Source organism: Natator depressus, chromosome 2 (genome assembly GCF_965152275.1).
Source record: "Natator depressus isolate rNatDep1 chromosome 2, rNatDep2.hap1, whole genome shotgun sequence".
Lineage (NCBI taxonomy): Eukaryota > Metazoa > Chordata > Testudines > Cheloniidae > Natator > Natator depressus.
In genome coordinates this window covers 153,109,430-153,133,641 of record NC_134235.1, presented here as the reverse complement: position 1 = coordinate 153,133,641, position 24,212 = coordinate 153,109,430, and the positions used below count along the sequence as shown (strand labels likewise).

At 41.6% G+C, this 24,212-nt stretch overlaps 1 protein-coding gene across 1 annotated transcript in view; it reads right to left on the bottom strand.

Annotated features, from left to right (window-relative positions):
* Window positions 1-383: 383 nt before the first annotated feature.
* Window positions 384-24,212, bottom strand: part of LOC141981580 (palmitoyltransferase ZDHHC11-like) — a 90,193-nt gene continuing 66,364 nt past the window's right edge. Inside the window, exons 8-11 of the mRNA XM_074943214.1 lie at window positions 22,337-22,395; window positions 14,481-14,589; window positions 8,056-8,143; window positions 384-1,080 (exon numbers count right to left, since the gene is read on the bottom strand). Coding sequence (XP_074799315.1) covers window positions 731-1,080; window positions 8,056-8,143; window positions 14,481-14,589; window positions 22,337-22,395 — 606 coding nt within the window. The 3' untranslated portion in view covers window positions 384-730. The remainder of the gene's footprint in view (window positions 1,081-8,055; window positions 8,144-14,480; window positions 14,590-22,336; window positions 22,396-24,212) is intronic.

Below are 24,212 nucleotides of genomic sequence, written 5' to 3'. Positions count from 1 at the left end.
GGGCGGGGCCATCAGGGAGCGAGAAGCAAGGGGGGGGGCAGATAGGGGGTGAGGGCATAGCCTCCCCTAACTGGCCCTCCATACAATTTCCAAAACCTGATGTGGCCCTCAGGCCAAAAAGTTTGCCCGCCCCTGCCTCAGCAGGTGAATAAGCTCATTCTCACTGTCCAGCTGCTATTGCCTACTGGCTACTTCTTCAGCAAGAGCTGCTATGATCTCCATGCCAAAGTCCTCTCTCAGTCTCTACAGCCACCCATCTGCTGTCGTGACAGGGCGGATGATGGGGTAGGGCCAGGCAGTAGGAGATGATTACTCATGTGAAGAGTGCAGGCAGGAAGACAGGGTGGCTCTGAACAAGGGGAGGCAGAGCTGGATAAAAATCATCATAGGTAGTTATTCCACCTTGGCCCTCAAAGTGGCTACGCCCCCTTCTGCCTCTTCTTTCAATACCCCTCAAACAGCTAGCATAAAATCGGGAATTCAGCCATTCCCCAGAAGATATTCTGTATCAAAATTGTTCATCTCTCACAAGCCAATTGTAACCAGGATATCTGCTTTCCTGAAGGCCATCTCGTCTGCCTTTCTAGATCTGTACTTCTGGCTCCTTCCCAATACGAAAAAGGTTCCAGTTGCTCCAGTCTTTATATTAGTATCGTGAATTGGTCTCTGAGAAGTCTGCCTTTCAGTATTTCACAGTACTGCTGTTTCTCAGAATGGAAGACGTGATGCATCAGACTGCAAGGGAACTGTGTGTTGAAATTGGCTCTGAGGAGTCATTTTGTTTTGGTGAAGAAAAAGTGGCAGTTCCACTTTGTGCCATTTCAATGCCTTCTTTTGCCAGTGCTGTCCTTTTGCAATGATTGGCAGATTCCTCTATAGAAGCATCTGGCCTTCCACTTTCAGGGGGACTCGGTACCTGATCGGAGATGGCCAAAGTGTTTGCATTCACAGAACACACTAGAAGAGTGCTGTTCCTTGTGGATTCCTCATGGAGATTTCGCGGAGATGGGATCTGCTTCATGGAGCCAAGACTTCCCCAGTGAGATTCCTCTAACGACTGGTTGCAGTTAGACTGTAAGTCTGCTCGGAAGCAAAGTGAAAATGAATCTTGAAAGTGCTCTGTGGGCTAGCTTTCAAAAGTGAGATTCAGGCCTTGAACATCATATAGCAGTGATTTACTTTTTACTGACTTTAAAAGCAGAAGAAAATACAGAGTCACAAGTGAATATTTTCGTTCTGTTTTAGTTGAAGCGTTTAAAGAAAAATATAATAGCATTTCAATTTAAGGTAGCCCAATCCAGTGATACTCAGACTGCGGCTCGTGAACCGCAAGGGGTGCATTAATGTGTCTCCTGCAGCTCTTTGCAGCACATGATAGTAAAACACTGTGTGACTTAATTATTAACCAAAGTTATTAACCAATCAGGATGCTTTTACTATGTTATTAACCAATTAAGTTATCAATTTGCACTCAGTTAACAACATATTTGCTGTAAGAATATATATATGTACACCCTAAGTATTTCCCCTGTCATACTGTTTAAGTATGAATAGTACTCTAGTAAATGAAACAATGAATTCATACTACTGTGGCTCTTTTGGGTAATGCTGATTGCTAATTTGGCTTCTGAACCACTTTGGGCTGAGTATCACCGGTCTAATCATATGCAAGGAGCCAACAAACAGCTGGAAACAGGGGAGTTTGAATGGGAATTTGTAGGAGTTGGGGAAGGGGGGAAGAGGGGAGCGTGTGTGTGTGTGTTTTTCTCTCTCTGTCTCTCGCCAGGAGCTTAGGCGGGAAGGCTATGACAGGCTACAGAGGCAGGAGTGGTAGCGACCCAAGGAATGGAAGAGACAATGTGGATAACTAGATGTGGAAGCTGAGGGATGTACATTATCCTGGAGTGGGTACCTGAAAGGTGCTTTGTTTGGTGTGCAGTGCCGCCTGATAGATCTGATGGAAGAGAAGACTGCAGGCTCGGATCCAGGCAGAAACTATGGTTGAGTTTTGAAGGGGACTTGAGCAGATGATGGAGAGAAGGCAAGTGGAAGCTGAACAGAAACTTCAGAACTCGCAGATGCAAGCTGGATAGGGGAACTTTGAGGGTGGATTGCTGGATGAGGAAAGTGGCCAGTGGAAGCATGTGATAAAAGTATCAGGCAGAGGAAAAAAGACAGGATAGTGAAGGAGAAACAGAGCTCAGGGATAGGTTTACTGAGTTGGAATATTAAGAAGGGGCGCAGCAGGCGGTAACAGAAGGTGGAAGGGCAAGAAAGAAGAGAAAAGTGGCTAGTCCTAAAAGAAGAGGGGAAGAGTCAATGGAGACAGCCAGAGTTCAGAGGCCCAGAAGGACAGAGGACGAGTTGCAGAAGATGGCATGTGAGAACAAAAGACAAGGGGTCTTGCAGCCGGAAAGAACAGAAAGAGGAAGGCCAGAGAGCTGCACCAGGAAGAGTCAGATCTACATGACTGGGGACTCCCTACCAAGAAGAACAGACAGGACCGTCACCAGAGCTGATCTGAAGAACAGAAGGGTGTGCTGTCTACTGGGAGTTAAGATATGGGATGTGTACATGAGGCTGAAGAGGAGCCTAATTGGAGCAGGAAAGAATCCATTGATTATCCTTTACAAGGGGACAAATGACACAGCCAGATTCTCACTGGAACACATCAATGGAGACTATGCCAAGCTGGGGAAGACACTTAAAGAAATGGAGGCTCAGGTGATCTTCAGTGGGATTCTACCTGTCCATAGAGGACGAGAATGAAGGAGAGACAAGATGATGATGATTAACAGTTGGCTCAAGGAAGTGGTGCCATAAGGAGGGCTTTGGGATGTTCAACCACTGGGAGGCATTCACCAACAGAGGACAGTTCTCATGGGATGGACTCCACCAGAGCAGGGTGGGAAATAGTCTGCTGGGATGGAGATTGGCACAACTGATTAAAAGAGCTTTAAATTAGGATCTCGGGGGAGACTGCTAGGAGATGCTCACGTAATCTCCACGCCTGATTCTAACGTGGAGTGGGAGGAAAATTAAAGAGAGGATCCAGCAATGGAGGAAGGAACGACAGAGGGTAGAAGAATGGACATCAAGAGGAAAAGATTGTTACTGTCAGTGGTATTGGCACTGTCAGGTAGGCGATACTGGCAGGAGAATGACTGTACTTAATTGGGTGAGGAATCTGGGTGAAGCCTAGTACAAACAGCGAAGATGTCTGTACACCAATACAGGGAGCCTGGGTAACAAAATGGAGGAACTAGACCTACTGGTGCTTTAAACCAGATATTATAGGAATAACAGAAACACGGTGGAATAGTAGTCATGACTGGAGTACAGTTATGGATAGGAATGTGCCGTGCAGAAAAGGCAGAAATAAAAGGTAATGGTGGAGCAGCAGCATTGTACATTAATGACCAGGTAGACTGTAAAGAAATTGACAGTGATGGAACGGATAAAGTGGTATCTGCTTGTGTCAAAATCACTTTGGGAAAGAAAGCTAACATAGGCTCCACTGGGACAGTGTTTGGAGTATGCTACAGACCCCCAGGATCCAATCTGGGATATGAATAGTGACCTTTAATGAAATAAATACTACGGTGAATTGGTGTGATTATGGATGACTTTAACTTCCCAGATATAGACTGAAGGACAAGTTCTACTAATAATGGTAGGGCCTAGATATTCCTGGAGTTGATAGCGTACAGATTTCTTCATCAAATCAACATTTTAGATTTAATATAAGTAAATTGCAAGGTCCTCATAGAAGAACTGGATGTACAGAACAATCTTGGTTCAAGTGATCATGAGTAACTCAGTTTAAACTAAATAGAAAGAAACAAAAATAGGTCAGCAATTAAGGTCCTTGATTTCAAAAGGGCAAACTTAAAAAAATTAAGCAAAGTAATAAGGGAAGTGGAAAGGATCTGAATGTGGAGGAGGCTTGGAAGTCAAAGTTGCAGAAGCTATCTGAAGTCTGCATCCCAAGCAAAGGGGAAAAAAATTCATAGGAAAGGTTGCAGACCAAAGAGGATGAACAAGCATCTCAAACAGGTGATTAAGAGGAAGCAGAAAGCCTGCAAGGAATGGAAGATGGGATGGCTCAATAAGGAAAGCTCCCTCTTGAAGGTCATAAAAGCGTAGGGTTAAAGTGAGAACTGCCAAAAGCCAAGCAGAGTTGGACCTTGGAACTGAAATTAAAACCAGTAGGTAATGAAGAGCTATGGGGTAGTGGCAGGGTGGCTAATGGAAATGAGGATGTGGAAGTAGAAGTTACTACCACATCCAAGGTTGAAGTCATTCTCAATCAGCTTAATGGGAGCAATCGGGGGCAGGGGGGCAGGAAAGGGGCAGATAATCTCCATCCAAGAATATTAAAGAAACTGGCTCATGAAGTTGCAAACCCAATAGCAAGGATTTTTAACGAATTTGTAAATTCAGGGGTTGTACCCAATGACTGGAGAATTGCTAATACAGTACTTATTTTTAAGAAAGGGGGGAAAATGTGATCCAGGAAACTATAGGCCTGTTAGTTTGACCTCAATTGTATGCAAGGTCTTAGAACAAATTTTGAAAGAGAAAGTAGTTAAGGACAAAGAGGTAAATGGTAATTGGGATAAAATACAAAAAGGTTTTACAAAAGGTGGATTGTGTCAGACCAACCTGATCTCTTTGACTATTAGCGCTAAATATGCCCAACGGCCTGTGATGGGATGCTAGAGAGGGTGGGATCTGAATTACTACAGAGAATTCTTTCCTGGGTGTCTGGCTGGTGAGTCTTGCCCACATGCTCAGGGTTTATCTGATCGCCATATCTGGGGTCGGGAAAGAATTTTCCTCCAGGGCAGATTGGCAGAGGCCCTGGGGGTTTCGCCTTCCTCTGCGGCGTGGGGCATGGGTCACTTGCTGGAGGATACTCTGCACCTTGAAGTCTTTAAACCACGAGTTGAGGACTTCAATAGCTCAGACATAGGTCAAGGGTTTGTTACAGGAGTGTGTGGGTGAGATTCTGTGGCCTGCGTTGTGCAGGTGGTCAGACTAGATGATCATAATGGTCCCTTCTGACCTTAAAGTTTATGAGTCTTTCTTTGAAAAGATAACTGATTTTTTAGACAAAGGAAATGCAGTAGATCTAATCTACCTGGATTTCAGGAAGGCATTTGATACAGTTCCACATGGGAAATTATTAGTTAAATTGGAGAAGATGGGGATGAATATGAGAACTGAAAGGTGGATAAGGAACTTGTTAAATGGGACACTACAACAGATCATATTGAAAGGTGAAGTGTCAGGCTGGAGGTTACTATTGGAGTCCCTCAGGGATCCATATTGGAACCAACCTTATTTAAAACAGTTTTATTACTGACCTTGGCACAAAAAGTGAGAGTATGCTAATAAAATTTGCAGATAACACAAAGTTGGGAGGTATTACCAACAAGGAGGAGGACCGGAAAATGTAAAAAGACCTGGACAACCTTGAAAACTGGAGTAATAGAAATGGGATGAAATTAAATAGTGCAAAGTGCAAGGTCATGCATTTAGGGACTAACAACAAGAATTTGAAGTTGGGGACTTATCAGTTGGAAGTGTATTGGGCAATCACAGGATGACTATGAGCCGCCAGTGTGATACGGCCATGAAAAAGGATAAAGCAATCATAGCGTGCATCAGGTGAGGTATTTCTAGTAGAGACAGAGAAGTGTTAGTACCACCGGTGAGACCTCATCTGGAATACTGTGTGCAATTCTGGTCTCCCATGTTTAAGAAGGATGAATTCAAACTGGAACAGGTGCAGAGAAGGGCTACTAGGATGATCCGAGGAATGGAAAACCTGTCTTATGAAAGAAGACTCAAGGAGCTTGGCTTGTTTACCTTACCTAAATGAAGGATGAGAGGAGAGATGATTGCTCTCTATAAATACATCAGAGGGATCAACAGCAGGGAGTTATTTAAGTTAAGGGTCCACGTTGGCACAAAAGAAAATGCAGATAAACTGGCCATCAACAAGTTTAGACTTGAAATTAGATGATGGTTTCCAACCATCAGAGAAGTGAAGTTCAGGAACAGCCTTCCAAGGGGAGAAGTGGGGGCAAAAAAACTCCTAATTGGTTTCAAGACTGAGCTTAATAAGTTTATGGAGGGGATAGTATGAGGAGGTTGCATATAATGGTATGTGGCCCATCTGCAACTGCTAGCAGCAAATATCTTCATTGGCTGGAGATGGGGCCCTCAATGGAGAGAGCTCTGAGTTAATACTGTTCAGTGAATGCTTTCCCAAGCGTCTGGCTGGTGGATCTTGCTGACATGCTCAGGGTCTAACTGATTGCCATATTTGGGGTCGAGAAGAAATTTTTCCTCAAGTCAGATTGGCAGAGACCATGGGAGGTTTTCACCTTTCTCTGCAGAATGGGGCCTGGGTCTCTTGCAGGTTTGAACTAGAGTAAATGGTGGATCCTCTGTAACTTGAAGTCTTTAAATCATGATTTGAGGACTTCAGTAACTCAGCCAGAGGTTATGGGTCGATTACAGGAGTGGATAGGTGAGGTTCTGTGGCCTGCAATGTGAAAGAGGTCAGACTAGATAATCATGATGTTCCCTTCTGGCCTTAAAGTCTATGTGTCTAATGTAACGTTTATTTCTCGACTGTCTATGTTATGGTTTTGAAAAAAGTTGTTCTGTTTTAAGTACAGTAAATCAGAGTAATGCAATAATGGTGAAACTGACTTGTGATAGTTGATAGATTTTCAAGAATTATGGTAAAATATAAAGTTTTAATTTTCAGAACCAAAAAAGGTCATTTGTGACAAAGTATACCATTGTGGAATTATTTTTATACAGACTGTTAAAATGCAGATTTTTGGATACTAGCTTTGTTACACACTCATAAATCTCACTGTTACAGTTGCAACAGAGCAAGTAGAATCATAGAATATCAGGGTTGGAAGGGACCTCAGGAGGTCATCTAGTCCAACCCCCTGCTCAAAGCAGGAGCAATCCCCAATTTTTTTTGCCCCAGATCCCTAAATGGCCCCCTCAAGGATTGAACTCACAACCCTGGGTTTAGCAGGCCAATGCTCAAACCACTGAGCTATCCCTCCCCTGTGTAGTGATGATTTAAATACCTATTAGCAATGAAAATCTATTTGTCAACTCTAACCTCTCTGTGTTATATGATACACCTAAAAATATTTCTTATATTTACAATAGAAATAGCTTCAGTAACTTATCTGTTGGAAAACATTGACTTTAGCCAACAATAGCAAATTTGTACTAAAAATTGATTTACGAAAAAAATGAACAAATCATACATGCATAGGAATTACTTTTAAAAAAGTTATCTTAGTAAGGATGTTCAAAATAAATTCAGCCCTCGTGGAAATCTATGCAACCCCAATGAAGTCAACAGAGTTGAACCCAGTTACACCAGGGCTGACTATGGGCCTCAAAATGTCTCCTAAAAATACCGAAAGTGATTACCCCACATTAGCCAACCCCATTTAAAGTTAGAAGAATGAAAAATGCATTAAAAACAATCCACTTTACTTTGACATTCTTACAAAAATGGATTTTCTACAAAGAAAAAATACTTCTTGGCTAAGCCTTATAAGAAAGGTGGTACCCCATAGCAAATATCATGGCTGTTATAAACTTGGTTTTCTATAAAAAACCCACACAAACCCTGAAAGATAATTAACTATAGTGTTGCTAGCAAGTCCCTCAGCAATGACTATAATGCTTAGCTGTCAAGCAGCACTGGAATACAGTATTTGCTGTGGTGATCAGGAGATAGTACAAGGATACATTATGTATATACATACATCAGTTATGTTGTCAGTATGTGCCCCGGTTAAGATTAGGTTAAATGAATATTTAGACCTTAGAGGGAAAAACTGCACAGTAATTTTTCCACTGAATGCATCCGATGAAGTGAGCTGTAGCTCACGAAAGCTTATGCTCAAATAAATTTGTTAGTCTCTAAGGTGCCACAAGTCCTCCTTTTCTTTTTTAGTAATTCTTCTGTAATTAAAATCAAGTGTTATAAAAAGGTCTTACCTCCAAAGTCTGCCATTTCAGTATCACTTATTTCCTTGTTCTGATGAATATTCTCACACAGAGTTTCTTTAGTCCTTTTTGGCACTGTCTACAAAAAACAAATCAGATTTGTACATTAATCCCAGCTATAGATTGCCAGGTCACTTGGGCGGAGCCTAATGCCAATATAGCATGCCACTGCGGCTTTTCAGAATGATGAAGGCCTCTCCTCTAACAGCCTCTCAGAAGTTTTTCCAAGAGACTCACTGAGTATGGAAACCAGGAATCACCTTGACTTAAATTTTACATTGAGCTTTTGCCCAGTATGCCCACTATCGCTACTTTTTAGCACGATGGTGATCTCCGCAAGTTATAGCACAGTAGGTAAATAGGAGCATAGGCCCACTGGTCGGGTCTAGTATGGGAATTCCTGTCTGATGGTGGCAAGTACTTAGTGTTGCACAGGAAGGCCCAATGAGCACTGCTCTAGACAATTATAAAATAATTTGCTCATCAGGAAAGTTTCATTTGAACCAACGGCAGTTAGGGACCAATTTTATTCCCAGTTAAATCAGAGCAAAAACACCCATTGGCTTCTATAGTGCCCAATCAGGCCCTTTAGGATACAGCATGCAGCAGTGTGAGTCTCAGAGCCCAGGTCGACAGATCGGGACTGCAGGGCTCAGGCCACCACTCTAAAAATAGCTGGATAGACACTGCGGCTCAGGCTTTATCTCCCATTCTAAAAGCCTAGCTAATGTAATGTCACAGGTTCTCATTACTAATATAAACGTCTTATCCTTTTTGAATCCTGCCCCCATCCCCTCTGGGCTGCTGTGAGAGGCAATGTGGAAAGCTCTCCACTGCTCCTCTGCCCTCCATTGTTTGTATCTTCATCTCCTAAGAATATCACCAGCATGGGCGGTGGGTGAATCGCAGGTTTGGAGAGGCTTGCCCCTGGCCATCTCCCTTCCCCCGCCGGAGCCCAGAGCCCCCTATCCCCGACAGCCCCAGGCTGCCCGAGTGACCCCCCCCAACCCCGGAGCACTTGGTGGGTGGACAGACAGCGCGGCCCCCAGCCCGAGTCCCATAGCAGCGGGTGGGCAGGCAGCTGTGTGCGGCTCCCAGTGTGGTGGGCAGGCAGGCAGCATGGCCCCCAGCCCCGGAACGCCTGGCTCCCGCTGTTCAGAGTCCCGGGCTGCAGACTGGCTCCCAGTAGCCCCAAACTGGGGCAAGGGCGCTGGAGCCCTCCCAAAAGTCGGGGGGGCAGGGGCCCCCACCCGAGGTGGAGGCAAAAGCAGCCCCCTGCCCATGTCCCAGGCCACCTGCCCAGGGCAGGTGAAGGGACCCCAGCTCCCTACATGGTTCTCCCAGTGGCTGGGCTGTGGCTCTGAGGGCCCCCACGGCCCGAGCCGGGTCAGGGAGAGCCGCACGGGCAGCTGGTGTGGTATCGCAGACCCTCCTCCTGCTCCAGGTAGCTGGGGAGCCTGGCAGATGGGGATACAGGCTGGGGGCTGCCCCACACAGCCCGAGAAGATGGAGGGTCCCTCTGCAGCTCCCCACAGCTGCCCGGGTTCCCCAGCCAGGTTCCATGCTGGCCTGGCAGGGGTGGAACCTTGGTGGGGAAGAGGCCCCCAGTTCTGGTGCCACTGGCCCAGGGCCCCAGCCATGTCAGAAGGAAGAGCCACAGCGGAGCATGGCGGGAAGCAGGAGGGAGTCTGGGGGTGGAGTCTGGGCAGGGCTACGCAGGCCGGTTGGGTAGGCTTAGCCTTCCCCTGCCTTCGATACCTACTGCCCATGATCACCAGTGTCCGCCTTTGCAACTTATCAGGGCTGTTCCCAGAAGCAATGGGAGGTCAACATGATTCATGACAGTTCTGACACTTTTGCCCACAAGAATCTAAATAGCAGAAGTGAAACTGACCAATGTCTTCTCATCTTTACACAGCTGCTGCTTACAAAGCTATGAGCATCAGTAGATGCACTGGGGCTGCTTGTGGACAGCATTGCATCTGTTGTATTCAGATGACATTTGGAAACTTATTTTCATTTTCTAAAAGGTCCTTATGGTTATGCAAATCAAGTTCTGGAAAAGGCATGGCAAGGGAATGAGTGGATTTTTCAAGCCTTATCAAGATATGGGGAATTTATCTATGCAAAGTTTTTAAAAAAATCAGAACTGGCACACACAGAATTAAGTGATAGTATTACTTGCATGATTACCACTTTTACTGTAATACTTGGCACTTTTTTTTAGTCTTCACATATTTCCAGTAAAGAGCTGTCCACAGACTTCTACCTTTCCTTATCTCAACAGTCATCAGAAAAACATGTGGCTGCAAAAATAAATAGCTGTGAATAAATTAGTGAACAATGAATGGCCCTTTCATGCTAAGGTCTGGAACACTTTATGGTTTGCTTAACTGTTGGGAAAGGGACTATCTACAATAAGTTTGCTATGACAACGAACAGACTGTTTACTTATCCTTTCTTCCCTTTCCATTACTCTTCAATAATATTAACATCTGATAAGGATGAAAAATTAGAAACTATGTATAAACTAACACACCAGATTGTAAACTTTTCAGGGCAGCGATTGTGTGTCTTCTTCTCGGGTCTGGAAAGTGTCTAGCACCCTTTGGACACATCCACAATGTAAAATAATGTTAGGTGAAGATCAGCAAATCTCAAATGTAAGAACAGTTTGCAGACCCCAAGGAAACACTGTTCCCAGGCACTTAAATTCATAAATTTACCCTCTGTAGGAGGGAGCCATACAATTTCCCATTATTTAATGAAGACCAAGGAAAAGCAAGGCAAGAGAGCAGAGGAGAGTTCTGTGTTTTTTCCACCTTACTATCCACTTTGATACTGGTTGGAGTGTTTTCTTGTGGCCAGGACACTGACAGCCATTTGCTACTGAAACTTCTGGGTTCTCATCAGATCATGTTTACTTTTATGTCATGAATTTTTCTTTGTGCAACAAGTACCCCAGTGAAGGTGTCCAGTCAGTAATTTTTCCATAGTTTAGATGTTTCACCATTTCCTAGTCCTGTCAAGCATTTTCTGTTGGGTGAGGATTAGAGGCACAGAGCAAACCCTGAAGAATAGCCTCTATGTGCAGTGTGCCTTATTTCTGAATTTTCTAAAGGCTGTACCAAACAGCATGCAATAGGTCTGCATGCATGCAATTCTATAAGCTAACCACCTCAAAGACAGCAGTTCTTTTCTGTGCCAAGAAGGGCATCCTCAACCACAGTTCCATCTCCTTTCCTGTCCTGCTCAACTCATATCTCCCATTTACCTTTGTTGTCTATAACTCTGGAATCATCCTTGACTCCGAATTCCCTTCTCCTGAAAATCTGTCTTATCACTTGTGGTGACTGACTGTCCAGTTACTCACCCCTTTTACAGATTGTTCCAGATCTTAAAAGTCGTTAGCTGCAGTTGGAGTTGGAGAATGAACGTAGGAATGGAGTGGACTTGCTGCAGTTTAGAATAAGGGCCCTAACGCTGTGCTAACTTAGTTCACTTTGTTACAACTGTTGTTTCTTACTCCAGTTGAAGTAATTTGCATTTACTTGAAGGCATGACTGACTTCTCTCGATCAGGAGACAAATCACTACCTCCACCACAATGCCTATGTATGCCTCTGTCTCTACTCCACCTCTGCTGAAACCCTCATCCATGCCATTGCCATAACTACTGCAACTCCATTATCCATGGCCTACCCAAGTCCCAGATCTCCCGATTCCAGCAGAGAGACGGCTGATGCTTTCCTAGTCTTCATGTACAAAGCAGCACCACTTCATCTCCTCACTTTCCTCAAGTAGTTCCACTGTCTCCCCACTCATTTCAGGCTCCAGTTCAAAATACCCATCCTTGCTTATTAAAACCCTAACATGGACGTGTTCCAATCTCTCTCTTTGCGTCTGCTTCAACACTTCAACACCTGCCTCCTTTTTGTCCCCTCACACAGCTGGGTCCAGGAGTCTCCTCTCCTGCAGCTCCTCCCATCTAGAGTAGGATTTCACACCACTCTTCATACCTCTTCTGCATTTCTCAATATTTTGAAGAAGTATAGGTTCTGCTGACCATCCCTGCCAGATCATGGTCCCTGTCCTCCTTCCTGAGATACAAAAGCCAGTGACATGACACCCTGGTTACTTATCTGTTACCTACCAATGGAGAGACAGCCACCTAGGCTCCAAAGAGATGCCGCAGAGAATTTATGGTACAGAAAGAGCACAGGCAACATCTTACACATCTGTATTTTCAAAATAAACTACACATAATGCTCCTGCCTGTTGTACACCTTTAAGGCATACCTTAGAACAGATGCATAAGGATGGTCATTATTTGTTTTCTGATGCACTTCCTGGGCAGATGGAGACACTCTGCCATAGTGCACCCTAGGTATTCACCAGCAGTCAAGTAATGTATGCTCTCTTGTATGTAATGCCTGAACTAAAATACTCATAGCCCTGCCCCCTGGGCTTCAGATAAGTCTTTATCTTCTTTAAATAATCCACAGGAAAATATAAATCAGTTTAAGACTCTAGAAGAATATTCTCCTAATCCTTGCTATTACACTAATACTGCAACATAAAGACAGCTCATTATGCACGTTTGCGTACACACGCAAACATACACCAACCTTCCCAGGTAAATCAGTGAGATCAGCGGTTCTCAACTGGGAGTCTGTGGCACCCTGGGGGTCCGCAAGACCTTTCAGGGGAGCCGCAGGGCCCCCTGGCTGAAACCTGGTGCCCCAAGCCCTGGCAGTGGCGTGGGGCAAAAGCTGGGAGCCCTGGCACCTCCCCCCAGGGCTGAAGCTGGGAGCAGCAGGGGAGCCCTAGCGTGTCCTCCCCCCAGGGCTGAAGCTGGCAGTGGTGTGGAGCAGAAGCCAGGAACCCTGGTGCCCCCCTGGTCTGAAGCCGGGAGTCCCCGTGCTCCCCCCACTCCCGCTGAAGCTAGGAGCAGTAAGGGTGCCCTGGCATCCTCCCCTCAGGCTGCACCCCCCAGGCTGAAACTGTGAGCAGTTCAGGGCTGAAACCCTGAGCCCCAGTGTTGCCCCCCAAAACTGCAGTGCCTTACCCAGAGTGGGGCAGTCCCAGGGGCATCTCCCCCCATCTCCTCTTCCCCAGGCCCTCTCAGGCCCCACGCTCTGGCCAGGTCATAGGTCAGAAGTCAGAGCCAGGCAGTGCAGGGCAGCTGCTCCTCTGGCCGATGGTGCCGGTAGTTGTGGCATTCCCCCGTCCGCTGCTGGTGCCCGGGGTTGTGGCTGCTCCTCAGCTCCTAGGCCCCTGTGACTGCTCACGGACCTGGCTCCAGGGCAGCGGAGCCTTCAGGATGTAGCCACCGCAGGGGTCGCCCTCCCAGCACACAGCCCCTACCTACCCCATCCCTGTACCCTGAGCTACCCCTCTGCCCATGCCCTGCCCCAGCTACCCCCCTCCTTGCACCCTGAGTGGTTTTCAGACTTTTTGAACTGAGTGTCCCCTTTGAGTTGTATTTTTTGGTTGTGTCCCCCTTGGGTGGCCTGCTGAGGTGTGTCAGGGAGCGGAGGTAGCATTGTGCGGAGCTGGCCCAAGCCCTGCCGGCCCTTCCCCCGCCGCCAAATAGAAGTCAAACTATGCCTATGCCCAAGGCTCCCCCTGCCGTCCCAGAGCCCGGAGTCCCCCTCCACCACCCCTGATGGGCCCTGGAGTTTGTATAGCATGTTGAGGGGGGCCTCAGAGAGAAAAAGGTTGAGAACCCAAGTTAGATAAAAGGCAAATGTCAATCCAAATAATGGAGGGATCAATTAAATGACAACTTTTCAATTAGAATCCCTCGATCTAAAACATTTAACTATAAATAAAAATACTACTGAAAGAAAATCTGCAGTTTAATTAGAAGGTTTACAGAAAGGAGAATGCTAGGAGGACAGTAATAGGTAACCTGAACAATACTATTTGCATGTAATCAGAGAATCTCATTACCCACCTTGCTCTGGTTAGGTAAGATTGTTTACTGGCTAATCAAGCTATTTATGGCTAATTTAGTTCATCTCTGCTTATTAGGATATTTTTTGCTGAATTACTACAATGACTGCCACTTTCTCCAAAAGCCTTCTGATGAAATTATGAGAGAGGATAATGACATTAAGGATTTCATAAGGAGACTCCAGTAATTTTATTAACTGGTTTTCATCTCTCTAATTAAAAGTCTTGTGTTCAGCTCTAAAGATTTTGAAAATGGAGGTCGGGGCAGTGGATTATGTGCTACATTTATACTTCTGGCTATGTTAAAACTTAGTACAGTGCGCTCCTGCTCTTTTATCTCTGCAAGGCTTGCATCTGCTTCATCTTTTTAAGATGGTCTGAATTCTGATGGTGAGATTCACTGCTGATAAATTAAGATAGAACATTTTTGCTTGTAAGTAATAAATGTATCATCATTACCTCTGGACCAGGAGACAAATTGGTAAAGGAAGCAATATCAGATGCTTCAGTACATATGACACTTGGGTATTTAATGGAGAGCTGTCCAGTTTCCTGATACCGTAGAGCACTAGAAAAAAAAGCAAGAGGAAATAAAAAGAAATGTCAGCTAAAGCAAAGTCAGTTAGGAATTGAATTTCACCCTGATTTTACAGTCTTTATACTCAAGCAATACTTCTATTGACTTTCTGCGCAGGACAAGACTGAACCCTTATTTGTGAAAGGTGGCTTATGTGCAAGCATCTGGATATTTATTACTTTTTAGCTAAAAGGTTCTCAGTGCCTACAGTAAAATTTCATTGGTATCCCAGAGTTGCATAACATTCAACAAGTCTGTAAGAACAAATGCCTTTTAAAACATGATTTAAAAGAAACCTTCCTTTACCTCTAACTCATCATTTGACATATAAAACTAAGTTGAAAGAAAGTCAATTTCATCTTTTAAACCCAAAATTACAAAATATTTTTACTAGACTTTAATTTCTGAAATGGCTCATTTGAAAGGTCTTTGTCATGGCAAAATAAGTCACTTGATTTTCCCCATTTTCATTCTCTGAGAATATGATTCAATGGTCCAAAAAAGTTTTATGTGGAAACTGACCATTTGCTATAAATGTGAAAGAACAAGATAGGCTAATAGCAGAGCAGCACCACAAGAGGCCACTAATTAAAATGATCGTTTCTAGGGCCACTGCATGCTGGATATACAAAAGAGAAGAGACGAAATTCTAATATTATGCAGAATACTGGCCAATATTTCTAGACCTGGGTGCCTAAAGTTAGGCACTTAAATCCATATTTATGGTCCCAGGTAAGCTGTTTGATTTTCAGAGGTGCTAAATACGAATATTTCTGCCTAAAGTCAGCAAGACTTGTGAATGTTTAACTCTGAAAATCAGGACACTTATGTATCTGGATAATTCAGGCAATTCAGTTTGAAAAATCTGGCTGCTTTGCGTTTAGATAGCATCTTTTGTCAAGTGATCTTGAAGTGCTTTGCCTACAGTCATTAAATTTCCTAACACCCTATGGAGGCATTCCATCTACTTTACAAATTGATCAACAGGCACAAAGAGTACCATAACATATATAGACAGTATCCTCTGCTGGCCTCACCACAGAGATATCCTGTCAGCAATTTAGAAGAAAGCTACAATTCCTATTTTACTTGAAGTAGCGATGCAGAACAGAATCTGGCAGAACAGTGGATTGTGAGAAGATCTCTGCAGTACCACATCTTAATATTACCAGTAAATATTTCTGCAGTTCTCCCACTTCCCTGATCAGAGATAAATTTCATATAATGTAATTTTATAAATACAGTTAAAAGTATGGTATCTTTACTTCCTTGATTGTGGTATACAGTACAGGAAGTAACATTTCTTTAAACAAGTGGTTTTGTTCGGGGCTCTGTTACACATATGCCTCTCTCCTAGAAGAGAATACTTCATACCATTAAGATGCTTAAAACTGTAGCAGGGCAAATTTTCATAAACACTCAATTTTTGCAGTTTTTTTAATGTGTCTTCCCAGTCATAAATACGTTTCCCTGATGAGCATGATTAGCTATCCACCTCTGCAAGAATTTAATATTTCTTCCTAATATGCCCTCTGTTTATTAATTGTTTAATTCATGGGGTTTTTTTTGTTCTCTTATGTTTCCTTAGCATCAGGTCTGCCTCTTTGACATTTTCTGTAATTTTGTAACAAACAAAGGTGCTGTTAATACACTTTTATATTTGCCTTCCCAAGCAAAACAAAACAAAGAAATGCAGGCTCCCATTTTAAAAATAGACCTTATTTACTAAATTTAGTACTGATTTATTACTGATACAATAAGAAAAGCACAGAAAGCAGGAACAGAAAGCAAAAGCATCACTCTTGTTAACACAGTTATTCAACTGTCAATTTACGAGCCATGCCAAGGAGATACTATTTAATAAAAGTAAGAGTAGAACCAATTCAAGCAACCACGACGAGAAATTAAACTTAAAAGAAAAACTCCATGTAACAGAAGAGGAGGAAATAAATTTTGGCAAGACTAAAACTGAACAAAACATGTTGCAATTAATCTAATTACTTTAAAAAGTCATTTTAAAATTTACAATTAATAAGTGCGAACAAAAATAAGATTTTCCTCACATAGAGGGCCAGATCCTGGTGAAAACTTGCACCGGTCCATTGAAGTCTATGGAGTAATGCTAATTTACACCAGCTGAGGATCTGGCTTGTAGAAAAAAGCATTTGCCACTAACCTCCACTGTATTTCATTGTTCATCAGGCTGAAAATTTGTGTTATTTTATCACTGATGCTCTGTTCATTCAATTTAAAGTTACACAACACTTTCCTGAATTAACAAGGCTACCCTTGTAATGTTTTCAGAGTTATGAGAAAGCAGTCCTATAAAACCCGGGAACCAATTTAGTTTAGTGGAGTAGTTCAAGGTTAGTTTAAATCCCCGTGAGATAGAATGTGCTATGAGAATACCTGGTTTCACAGCATTCTGCTCTTACATGTACTTTTGCTGCGGGAGAACATTACATCAGAGTTAACATTATAAAACCGCAGTCCTCCTTCAGTGTTATTCTCTGTTGCTTAGCTATAGCTTCAGTCAATTAACAGTTCAAAGGCAGCCAATACAAAATATTTGGATTTTCATTAATACTTTCCAAGCCTTAAGACAAAGAAAACGCCTTAAAAACAAAGCTTTAAAATAGCAGTTAAGTTTGATATTAACATCAGTGACGCAGAGATTACACATGCCTAATTACAGAGCATGTTTGCGCACACACCTCTGAACACCAGGCTGTTAGATAATTCACATTGTTAATGGCCTATTAGTTTTAATTTTTACAAGCAGCTGAAACAATAATTCTTCAAAATACTCATGTTATTTCATCCCCTAAGTATGCTGCTTCAGGTTTTGTTGCATCTTATCGTCGGAGAATTAAATCAAGCCTACAGGAGTTATATTGTTGGAGATTGTGGGTATATTTAGCATAGCACTGCAATAGTCAGGGCCAGTGGAAATTCAAGTGAATAAATGAAATCAAAACTTTGATTCTAGAATTTTTCCATATTTTTTCTGTTTTTAAATTAAATACAAGTTCCAATTCTTCTCTAAGCACAGAGAGCTATCAAAGGGAAAATACCATAATTTGTAGAACTTTAAATCAGATGTTTACTCTATAAAAGCACTGAACAATTACAAAAACAAAACAAAATCCTGTTATTTCTTTCTGGTGGGGCTTCCCTCTCTATCTATTATTGCACCACTAAAATCAACAACCAGCCATTCAGTTTGTGTCATCCATAGATGTGAAAACATCCACAAAGCACAGGTAAGCATTATTATCCCATTATTATTATCTCCATTTTACAGATGAGGAAACTTAAGAGCAGCGTGGTTAAGTGGCTTGCCCAAAGTCACACAGCAAGTTCATGACAGAGCTTGGAGTAAAACCTACGTCTCCTAGCACACCGTCCAGTGCTATATCAACGGGTCCATGCTACATTTAGAATATAAGCTATTCAGGGCAAGGACTCCTTATCCATTTAACAGCACCTTACAACTGTACAGAGATATAGGAATTTAAGAGACTGCAAACGCAGTTAATAAGATCTACCATTCTACTTCAAGCAGAAGATCCAATGATTTCAGCTCTGCATTTGAAAGCATGATAAAGGCAGAAGAGTCTGGAAACATATTTTTACATTCAGAGTGTTAAATTAATTCCTTTTACAACAACATTAAAAAAGATAGAACAAGAGAACAGACATAGATGTTAAGTATTGTTGTATATGTTTTAATAGAAAAGATATTAATATAAATGTTAGGGCTCAGAATTTATAATTTATGGGTGAGTGCAGACTTGGCATTCATGGGTGAGTTTATTAATATAATGACTTAATGTTAGGTGGACGGACAATCAAACAAAAAGGAAAAGGGTATTCTGATCACTGAAAAAAGATGTTTCTAGTACAATCTATTTACAGGAAACATGAAGAAAAATTATAAATACCTGAATACTTCTTGGACACAGTTACTATAGGTCTCTGCGGGCAATCTAATAGAAGACGGGTGGCAATACTTTTTGCTAAACACTTCCCTTTTATTGTTTCAGCACAGCGCATAGATACAGAGAACAGATGTATTTTAATTAAGGGGTCCTTGAATGGTAAAACTTCTCAATTTAGCCAATGTATATGCTTTCTATCAAGGGCAAGCTTCTTTCTTTTTAAATCAATTTTTGGGAAAGGGCTATTATTCTAGAGGGAGTTTTAACAAGGTGTTTAATCCCACTTTGGATCAATTGAATATACACACAGGGCATTCAGGAGGAAAAACAAAAAGGCCTGCTGATTGAATAGAACTTTGTTCTATGACCCCAGTTTAGAATTAAAAAGCTAGAATATTTCCAGAAATATATAGAAGAAAATGACAATGATGGTGATCAATTAAATGTTCTCTGGGATGCTGAAAGGTAATAATAAGGGGGATCCTTATAAATAAAGCATCAGACCTCTGAGAGCTCTTGAAGGAGAGAGTTTAGTTAAAGAACTTTCTGTTTTGGAAGGTAAACATAAGTCTACAGGATCTAAAAGAGTGTATAAAAATAATTTCAATAAGAGGGAAGATTAACCTGTTACAAACAGGCAAGGATGAGCAAACACTTAAAAACATTAAACAAAATCATGATGAAAAGGACAATAAAGCTCATAGACTTTTAGCCAGAAAGTTAAAAAAGAAACAGGATAAATCAGCCATCCCTCTGATTAGAAATAAAAAGAGATTTAGTAACTGGCACAAAACAGATTTATGAAACATTTTCCACACTTTGTATGTTTCAGAACATCCAAATCCTGAACTTATAAAAACATATTTGAGAAGTGTGAAACTACTTCAGCTCTTGGGGATGATGTGGCAGCTCTTGGTACGCAGATTGCTGCAGAGGAAGTTGAAGTTGTAATTAAGAATTTAAAATCCAATAAAACTCCAGGTTTCAATCGGTTTTCAGGGGAGTATTATACAGCTCTAAGTGTTGTTTAATGGCATATTGCAGGGGAATGAGATATCAGATTCATGGAAAGGGGCAAAGTCTGTCATTCCTAAAGAAGGAAATGATCTTACCAATTGTGCATCATACTCACCTATTTCTTTAATTCATGTGGATGCTAAAATTTATGCCAACGTACTAGCAAACAGATGGAGTCTCATCAGATATGTTCACTCTAACCAATTTGGGTCTGTTAGTGGCAGGCATCTATCTGATAATATCAGAAGAACTCTGAATTTGATCTATAATGTTAATTCTACCAGTTCTAATGTGCACGAATCTCTTTGGGTGCTGAGAAAGCCTTTGACTAGCTAGAGTGGGAGTAGTTCAGGCAGATTTTGGTAAGGTTTGGTTTTGGAAATCAGTTTTATAGGGGCACATTGGCCCTATATAATCATCCTCAAACGTCTGTTTTGGTTAATGGTCATCAATCCCCTCCTTTTAATTTGAAGAAGGTACAAGATGGGGGGATAACCGGCAACCCTGATTGCTTTGGCAGTGGAGCCATTTGCAATGAATGTGAGAAACAGATCCCCGGTAAAGGGTATCAAAACGCCTTCTGGCTTAGAACACAAAATAGCTTTGCATGCTGATGATGTCTTGCTATAGTTGCAGGATCCAAAAACCTCATTAAAAATGACAAAACAACTGACTTTGGAATCTGGGCCGGTTGAGGATTCAGAATAAACTACAAGAAATCTGAAATGTCAATAATTCATATTTCTGAAAAGGTATAAAAACCCTATGTTCAGTGACATAACTTTAAATGGATAAAGAAATCTTTAAAATATTTAGGAATAAATACTATGGAGAAACATACAAATATTTTTAAGGCAAATTACCCTCCAATATGGAATAAAATACTTGGAGGAATAGAACACATCTGAAATTTGAAATGTCCTTTCAAAGTTATTTTTTTTTCACTCTATCCCTGTCTGTATCCCTGACATGACATCAAAAACATGGCAGGATGTGCTATTAAAATCCATATGGAAAAAAAAGAAAGAAAAAAGGGTAGTTCTGCATAAAGGTGTGTATAAGCTTACAAAATGGGGTGAAGTAGCTTTCCCTAATTTGGCTTATTATTATGCATCACAATTAAAAGATGTGATCAACTGGATTAATAACAGACCTTCCAAATACTGGGTGAAACTTGAAGACTGGAGCCCAAATATAGCTATTCATAGTAATTCGTGAGTTAAAAAGAAACTTAGGTCACTAAAATAATAATTAAAAATCACCCATTCATGCAGCTGACCGTAGCAGCTTTGGACATTTTTTTTTTAATTTCTTGTTGCCAAGGGATTCTTCCTTAGCTACTTTAATTAATATTTCCTTGGAATAAATTCCTTATTATCAGAGTGATTATTCATTGTGAGTAAGAGCTAAGATTACTCAAAATCAAACAGCTGTTCCTGGGTCTTCAGCCAGGTTGTTTGAATATGAATCTGATCCTGAATATGTACAATGTTAATATTTTATTGTACGGTTGCCTTAATAAAAAGTGGGATGGTTTCTAGTTTCAGGCAAGCAAGATAAATCAGGAGTCATGGAAGAAACCAGTCTCAACTTGCCTTCTCTATTGCAAGAAGTCATTTACTCTAACCTGTGCACCCAGTGTGATCTGCCTCCCTCACTACTTGTACCAAATTCCTCCTTTAAACTGGGAACCACTAATGGGGAAGCTAGATTATATCAGGGAGGTCAGGCAGGAGAGAGGAGACTTGGGTTGAAATCCTGGCCCCAGTGAAGTCAATTGGAATTTTGACATGGATTTCAATAGAACCAAGATTTCACTATATGGTGTACGGAACGGGGAGATAAGGCCAACAGCAGATTGCAGAGAGCATGAAGAAGTCAATCACGTTGGGTGGGGAGAGTGCTAGGATAACAAATTGGTTTCTCATTTGGGAGAGAAAGGGAAAGGAAGATAGATTTTAAGCCCTCCAGCAAAGAGCTTTAGAGAGGAGTGTACTCTACTGGGCTTATCATCCTGGACAGCTACCCTTCTTCTATCTCTTTTGCCCCAGAAGTCCCTCTCTCATTGCCTGCCTTCTGACCAGCCTATCCTAGCAGGCTGTCTGTGCTGAGCACAGTTGTAGACAGGAAAGCAGGGTGACAGCATTCCAAGAATGGAGACCACCATTTCCACTAAGTTCCCATTGTGGAGAAGTAAATTATGAGAAAAAGGGAATAATCTGATTTTTTTTTTAAATGCAGCCATGCTTGAGATGTTATCAAAGCTGCGTGTGAAGTCTGGAGTTGCCATGGACTCTAGGCTGTTAGATCTGAAGAGACAAAAAAGTGTTAGGCTCCCAGGACCACACATTAAGAGGGGCCACTTTCCAATGCTTCCTTTTCAAATCTTGCAAGATGATTGTCTGAAAACGTCACAGAAAATTCAATTGTCCTCTAAGAAATTAATATGCTAAATTTTGGTGAAGCAATCTAATCTTTAAGGTATTTAAAAGAGGGATTTTACTCCCGAATTTCCTACAAATCACAGTGCTACCTTTTCTATGAAGCTGCTACCACCACCTCCACGATTTGGCTTTATATGATACAAAGTCATTATTGCTAAATACTAATGATGAGTGTGGTATTACACCACACATGATCCCTGCCCCAGACATCACACACTGATTTGAATTGAACACCAATTTTTAAATTTTCAGATAAAAGCTGTTAACTGTAGTTAGGCACAGCTAAGGTAGGCTTTAAACATGGATACATTCTATTTAATTTTGTATTTAACTTACCCAGATCGAGATGAAACTGAAACCTCACACTCCTTTTGTTGACTTGATAAAGACAAATCCTAAAAAAAAATAAAAAAACAAACAAACAAACCCCCCACCACCTGTTAGAATTTTGTGCCTCTAGACAGTCTCTAGACAATATTTTTGAAAGGTTTATATTGCTTTGAGCAAATGAGGTAAAACAAATATTTATATAATGCTATTAAAATACATTTTTAAAATAGTACACTAATTTATTAAACAAATAAACGAACTCTTTACTTGTTGAATAAGTCTCATTCTATGGGTGGGCAAAAATATCCCGTTTTAATATCATTGATCTTATTTATCCAGCACTCAACAATATGTTAGGTATCTCTCTCTCTCTCTCTCTCTGTCTCACACACACACACACACACACACACACACAGTCTGTGCCCCCAAAAGCTTACAATCTAAAGGTCAGAAACCACATTACACAGAAGAAAACAAGAAATGGGAAGATTAGAGGAAAGCAGGAGGAATGGGTGGCAACATTTTTACAGTAGGTTATGCATTCTTCTTCTTCTTAAGATTGTAGATGTTGAGGTTTCATTTTAAATGTTCATTGGATCAAATGTTCAAAGCAATACTTGTACCTGAAAGTCAGAACACACAACGTATAGTGGCTCTTTGAATATAAAGATGACTATTAAAGAAAGAAGTTATTATGATGGACAACAGCATTTGCCATTTTTAAGACCAACAGAAGAGGCATTCTTTCCCACATGCTTCACTGATCTAGATAACCAATCTGGGGCACCAGGTTAGTCTCTCATTTGCACAGATGTTCTTTATTAGGAGGTCAATATGCTGGTGTTCTTCAACATGAATACATTATTAGACAATTCAGAGTCAGCTGCAAGATTTTGCTTTCTGTTGTTGTTGATGTTACAGTGTTGCCACTTATGATTTTAATCAGAAGTCTTATGATATTGGAGCTTTTCTTAAATCTCCAGCTCTTGGACTCAAGTGATTGCACAAGTCAGCTTTCATTTAAGGGGAAAAAAAAAGCTGGAAATGTATAGCCCTCAGGATTGGGAAGGAAAGCTTGAAAACATGAACCTGAAGAGCTCAAAAACTGGAAGGCAAATAAAAAGAACTCCACTTTAAAAACCAAACAAAACAGAATGCTCAGAATTTTAAAGCCAATTTCATATATTTTGGGGGCATGAGTCAAGACTTCTGAATGCTAGGAGGTGGCAATATTGATGAGACAGAGTTTTAGGTTAAACTGCAGACATTCCTCATGTCTTTTATAATGTTTGCCTTGTTTGCTTTCCTAGCTTCAGCTCAGAATACTGGCATTCTGTAGCCCTTCAGGTGCTAACTATTAACAATTTTTAAATGTGGACACAAAGCTGAAGTCTAATCATATGACCTCAGTGTTCATGGTCTTTCTTTGCTTCAGCACCTCAACATTGGTGATTTTGCACTGCCACTTAGCATATGCACTCTGGTGCTGGTGAAACTTGTCAGGTGGACATACTGAAAGAGAACACGCCCAGAATGCATATCCATATAAACGGGTGGTGAAGGCAACAGTCCAGTACACCATCAGCTTGTTTTTTTTAATTTAAACCCATGCTGGATCCAAATTGTTTTTTGCAGGTGTTTTTAGGTCCATGGTTTAAGGTCCATCTTTCAATATGAGATAGCACTTATTGTCTTAGTCCAGCATTTACCAAGCTACCTACAATAAAACAAATTTGCTGGAAAAAAAATTCCCTTATCAGCATTGTGACTGACTTGGTGAAAACTTTTCCTGAGCTCATAGAATATCAGAGTTGGAAAGAACCTCAGGAGGTCAGCTAGTCCAAGCCCCTGCTCAAAGCAGGACCAATCCCCAACTAAATCT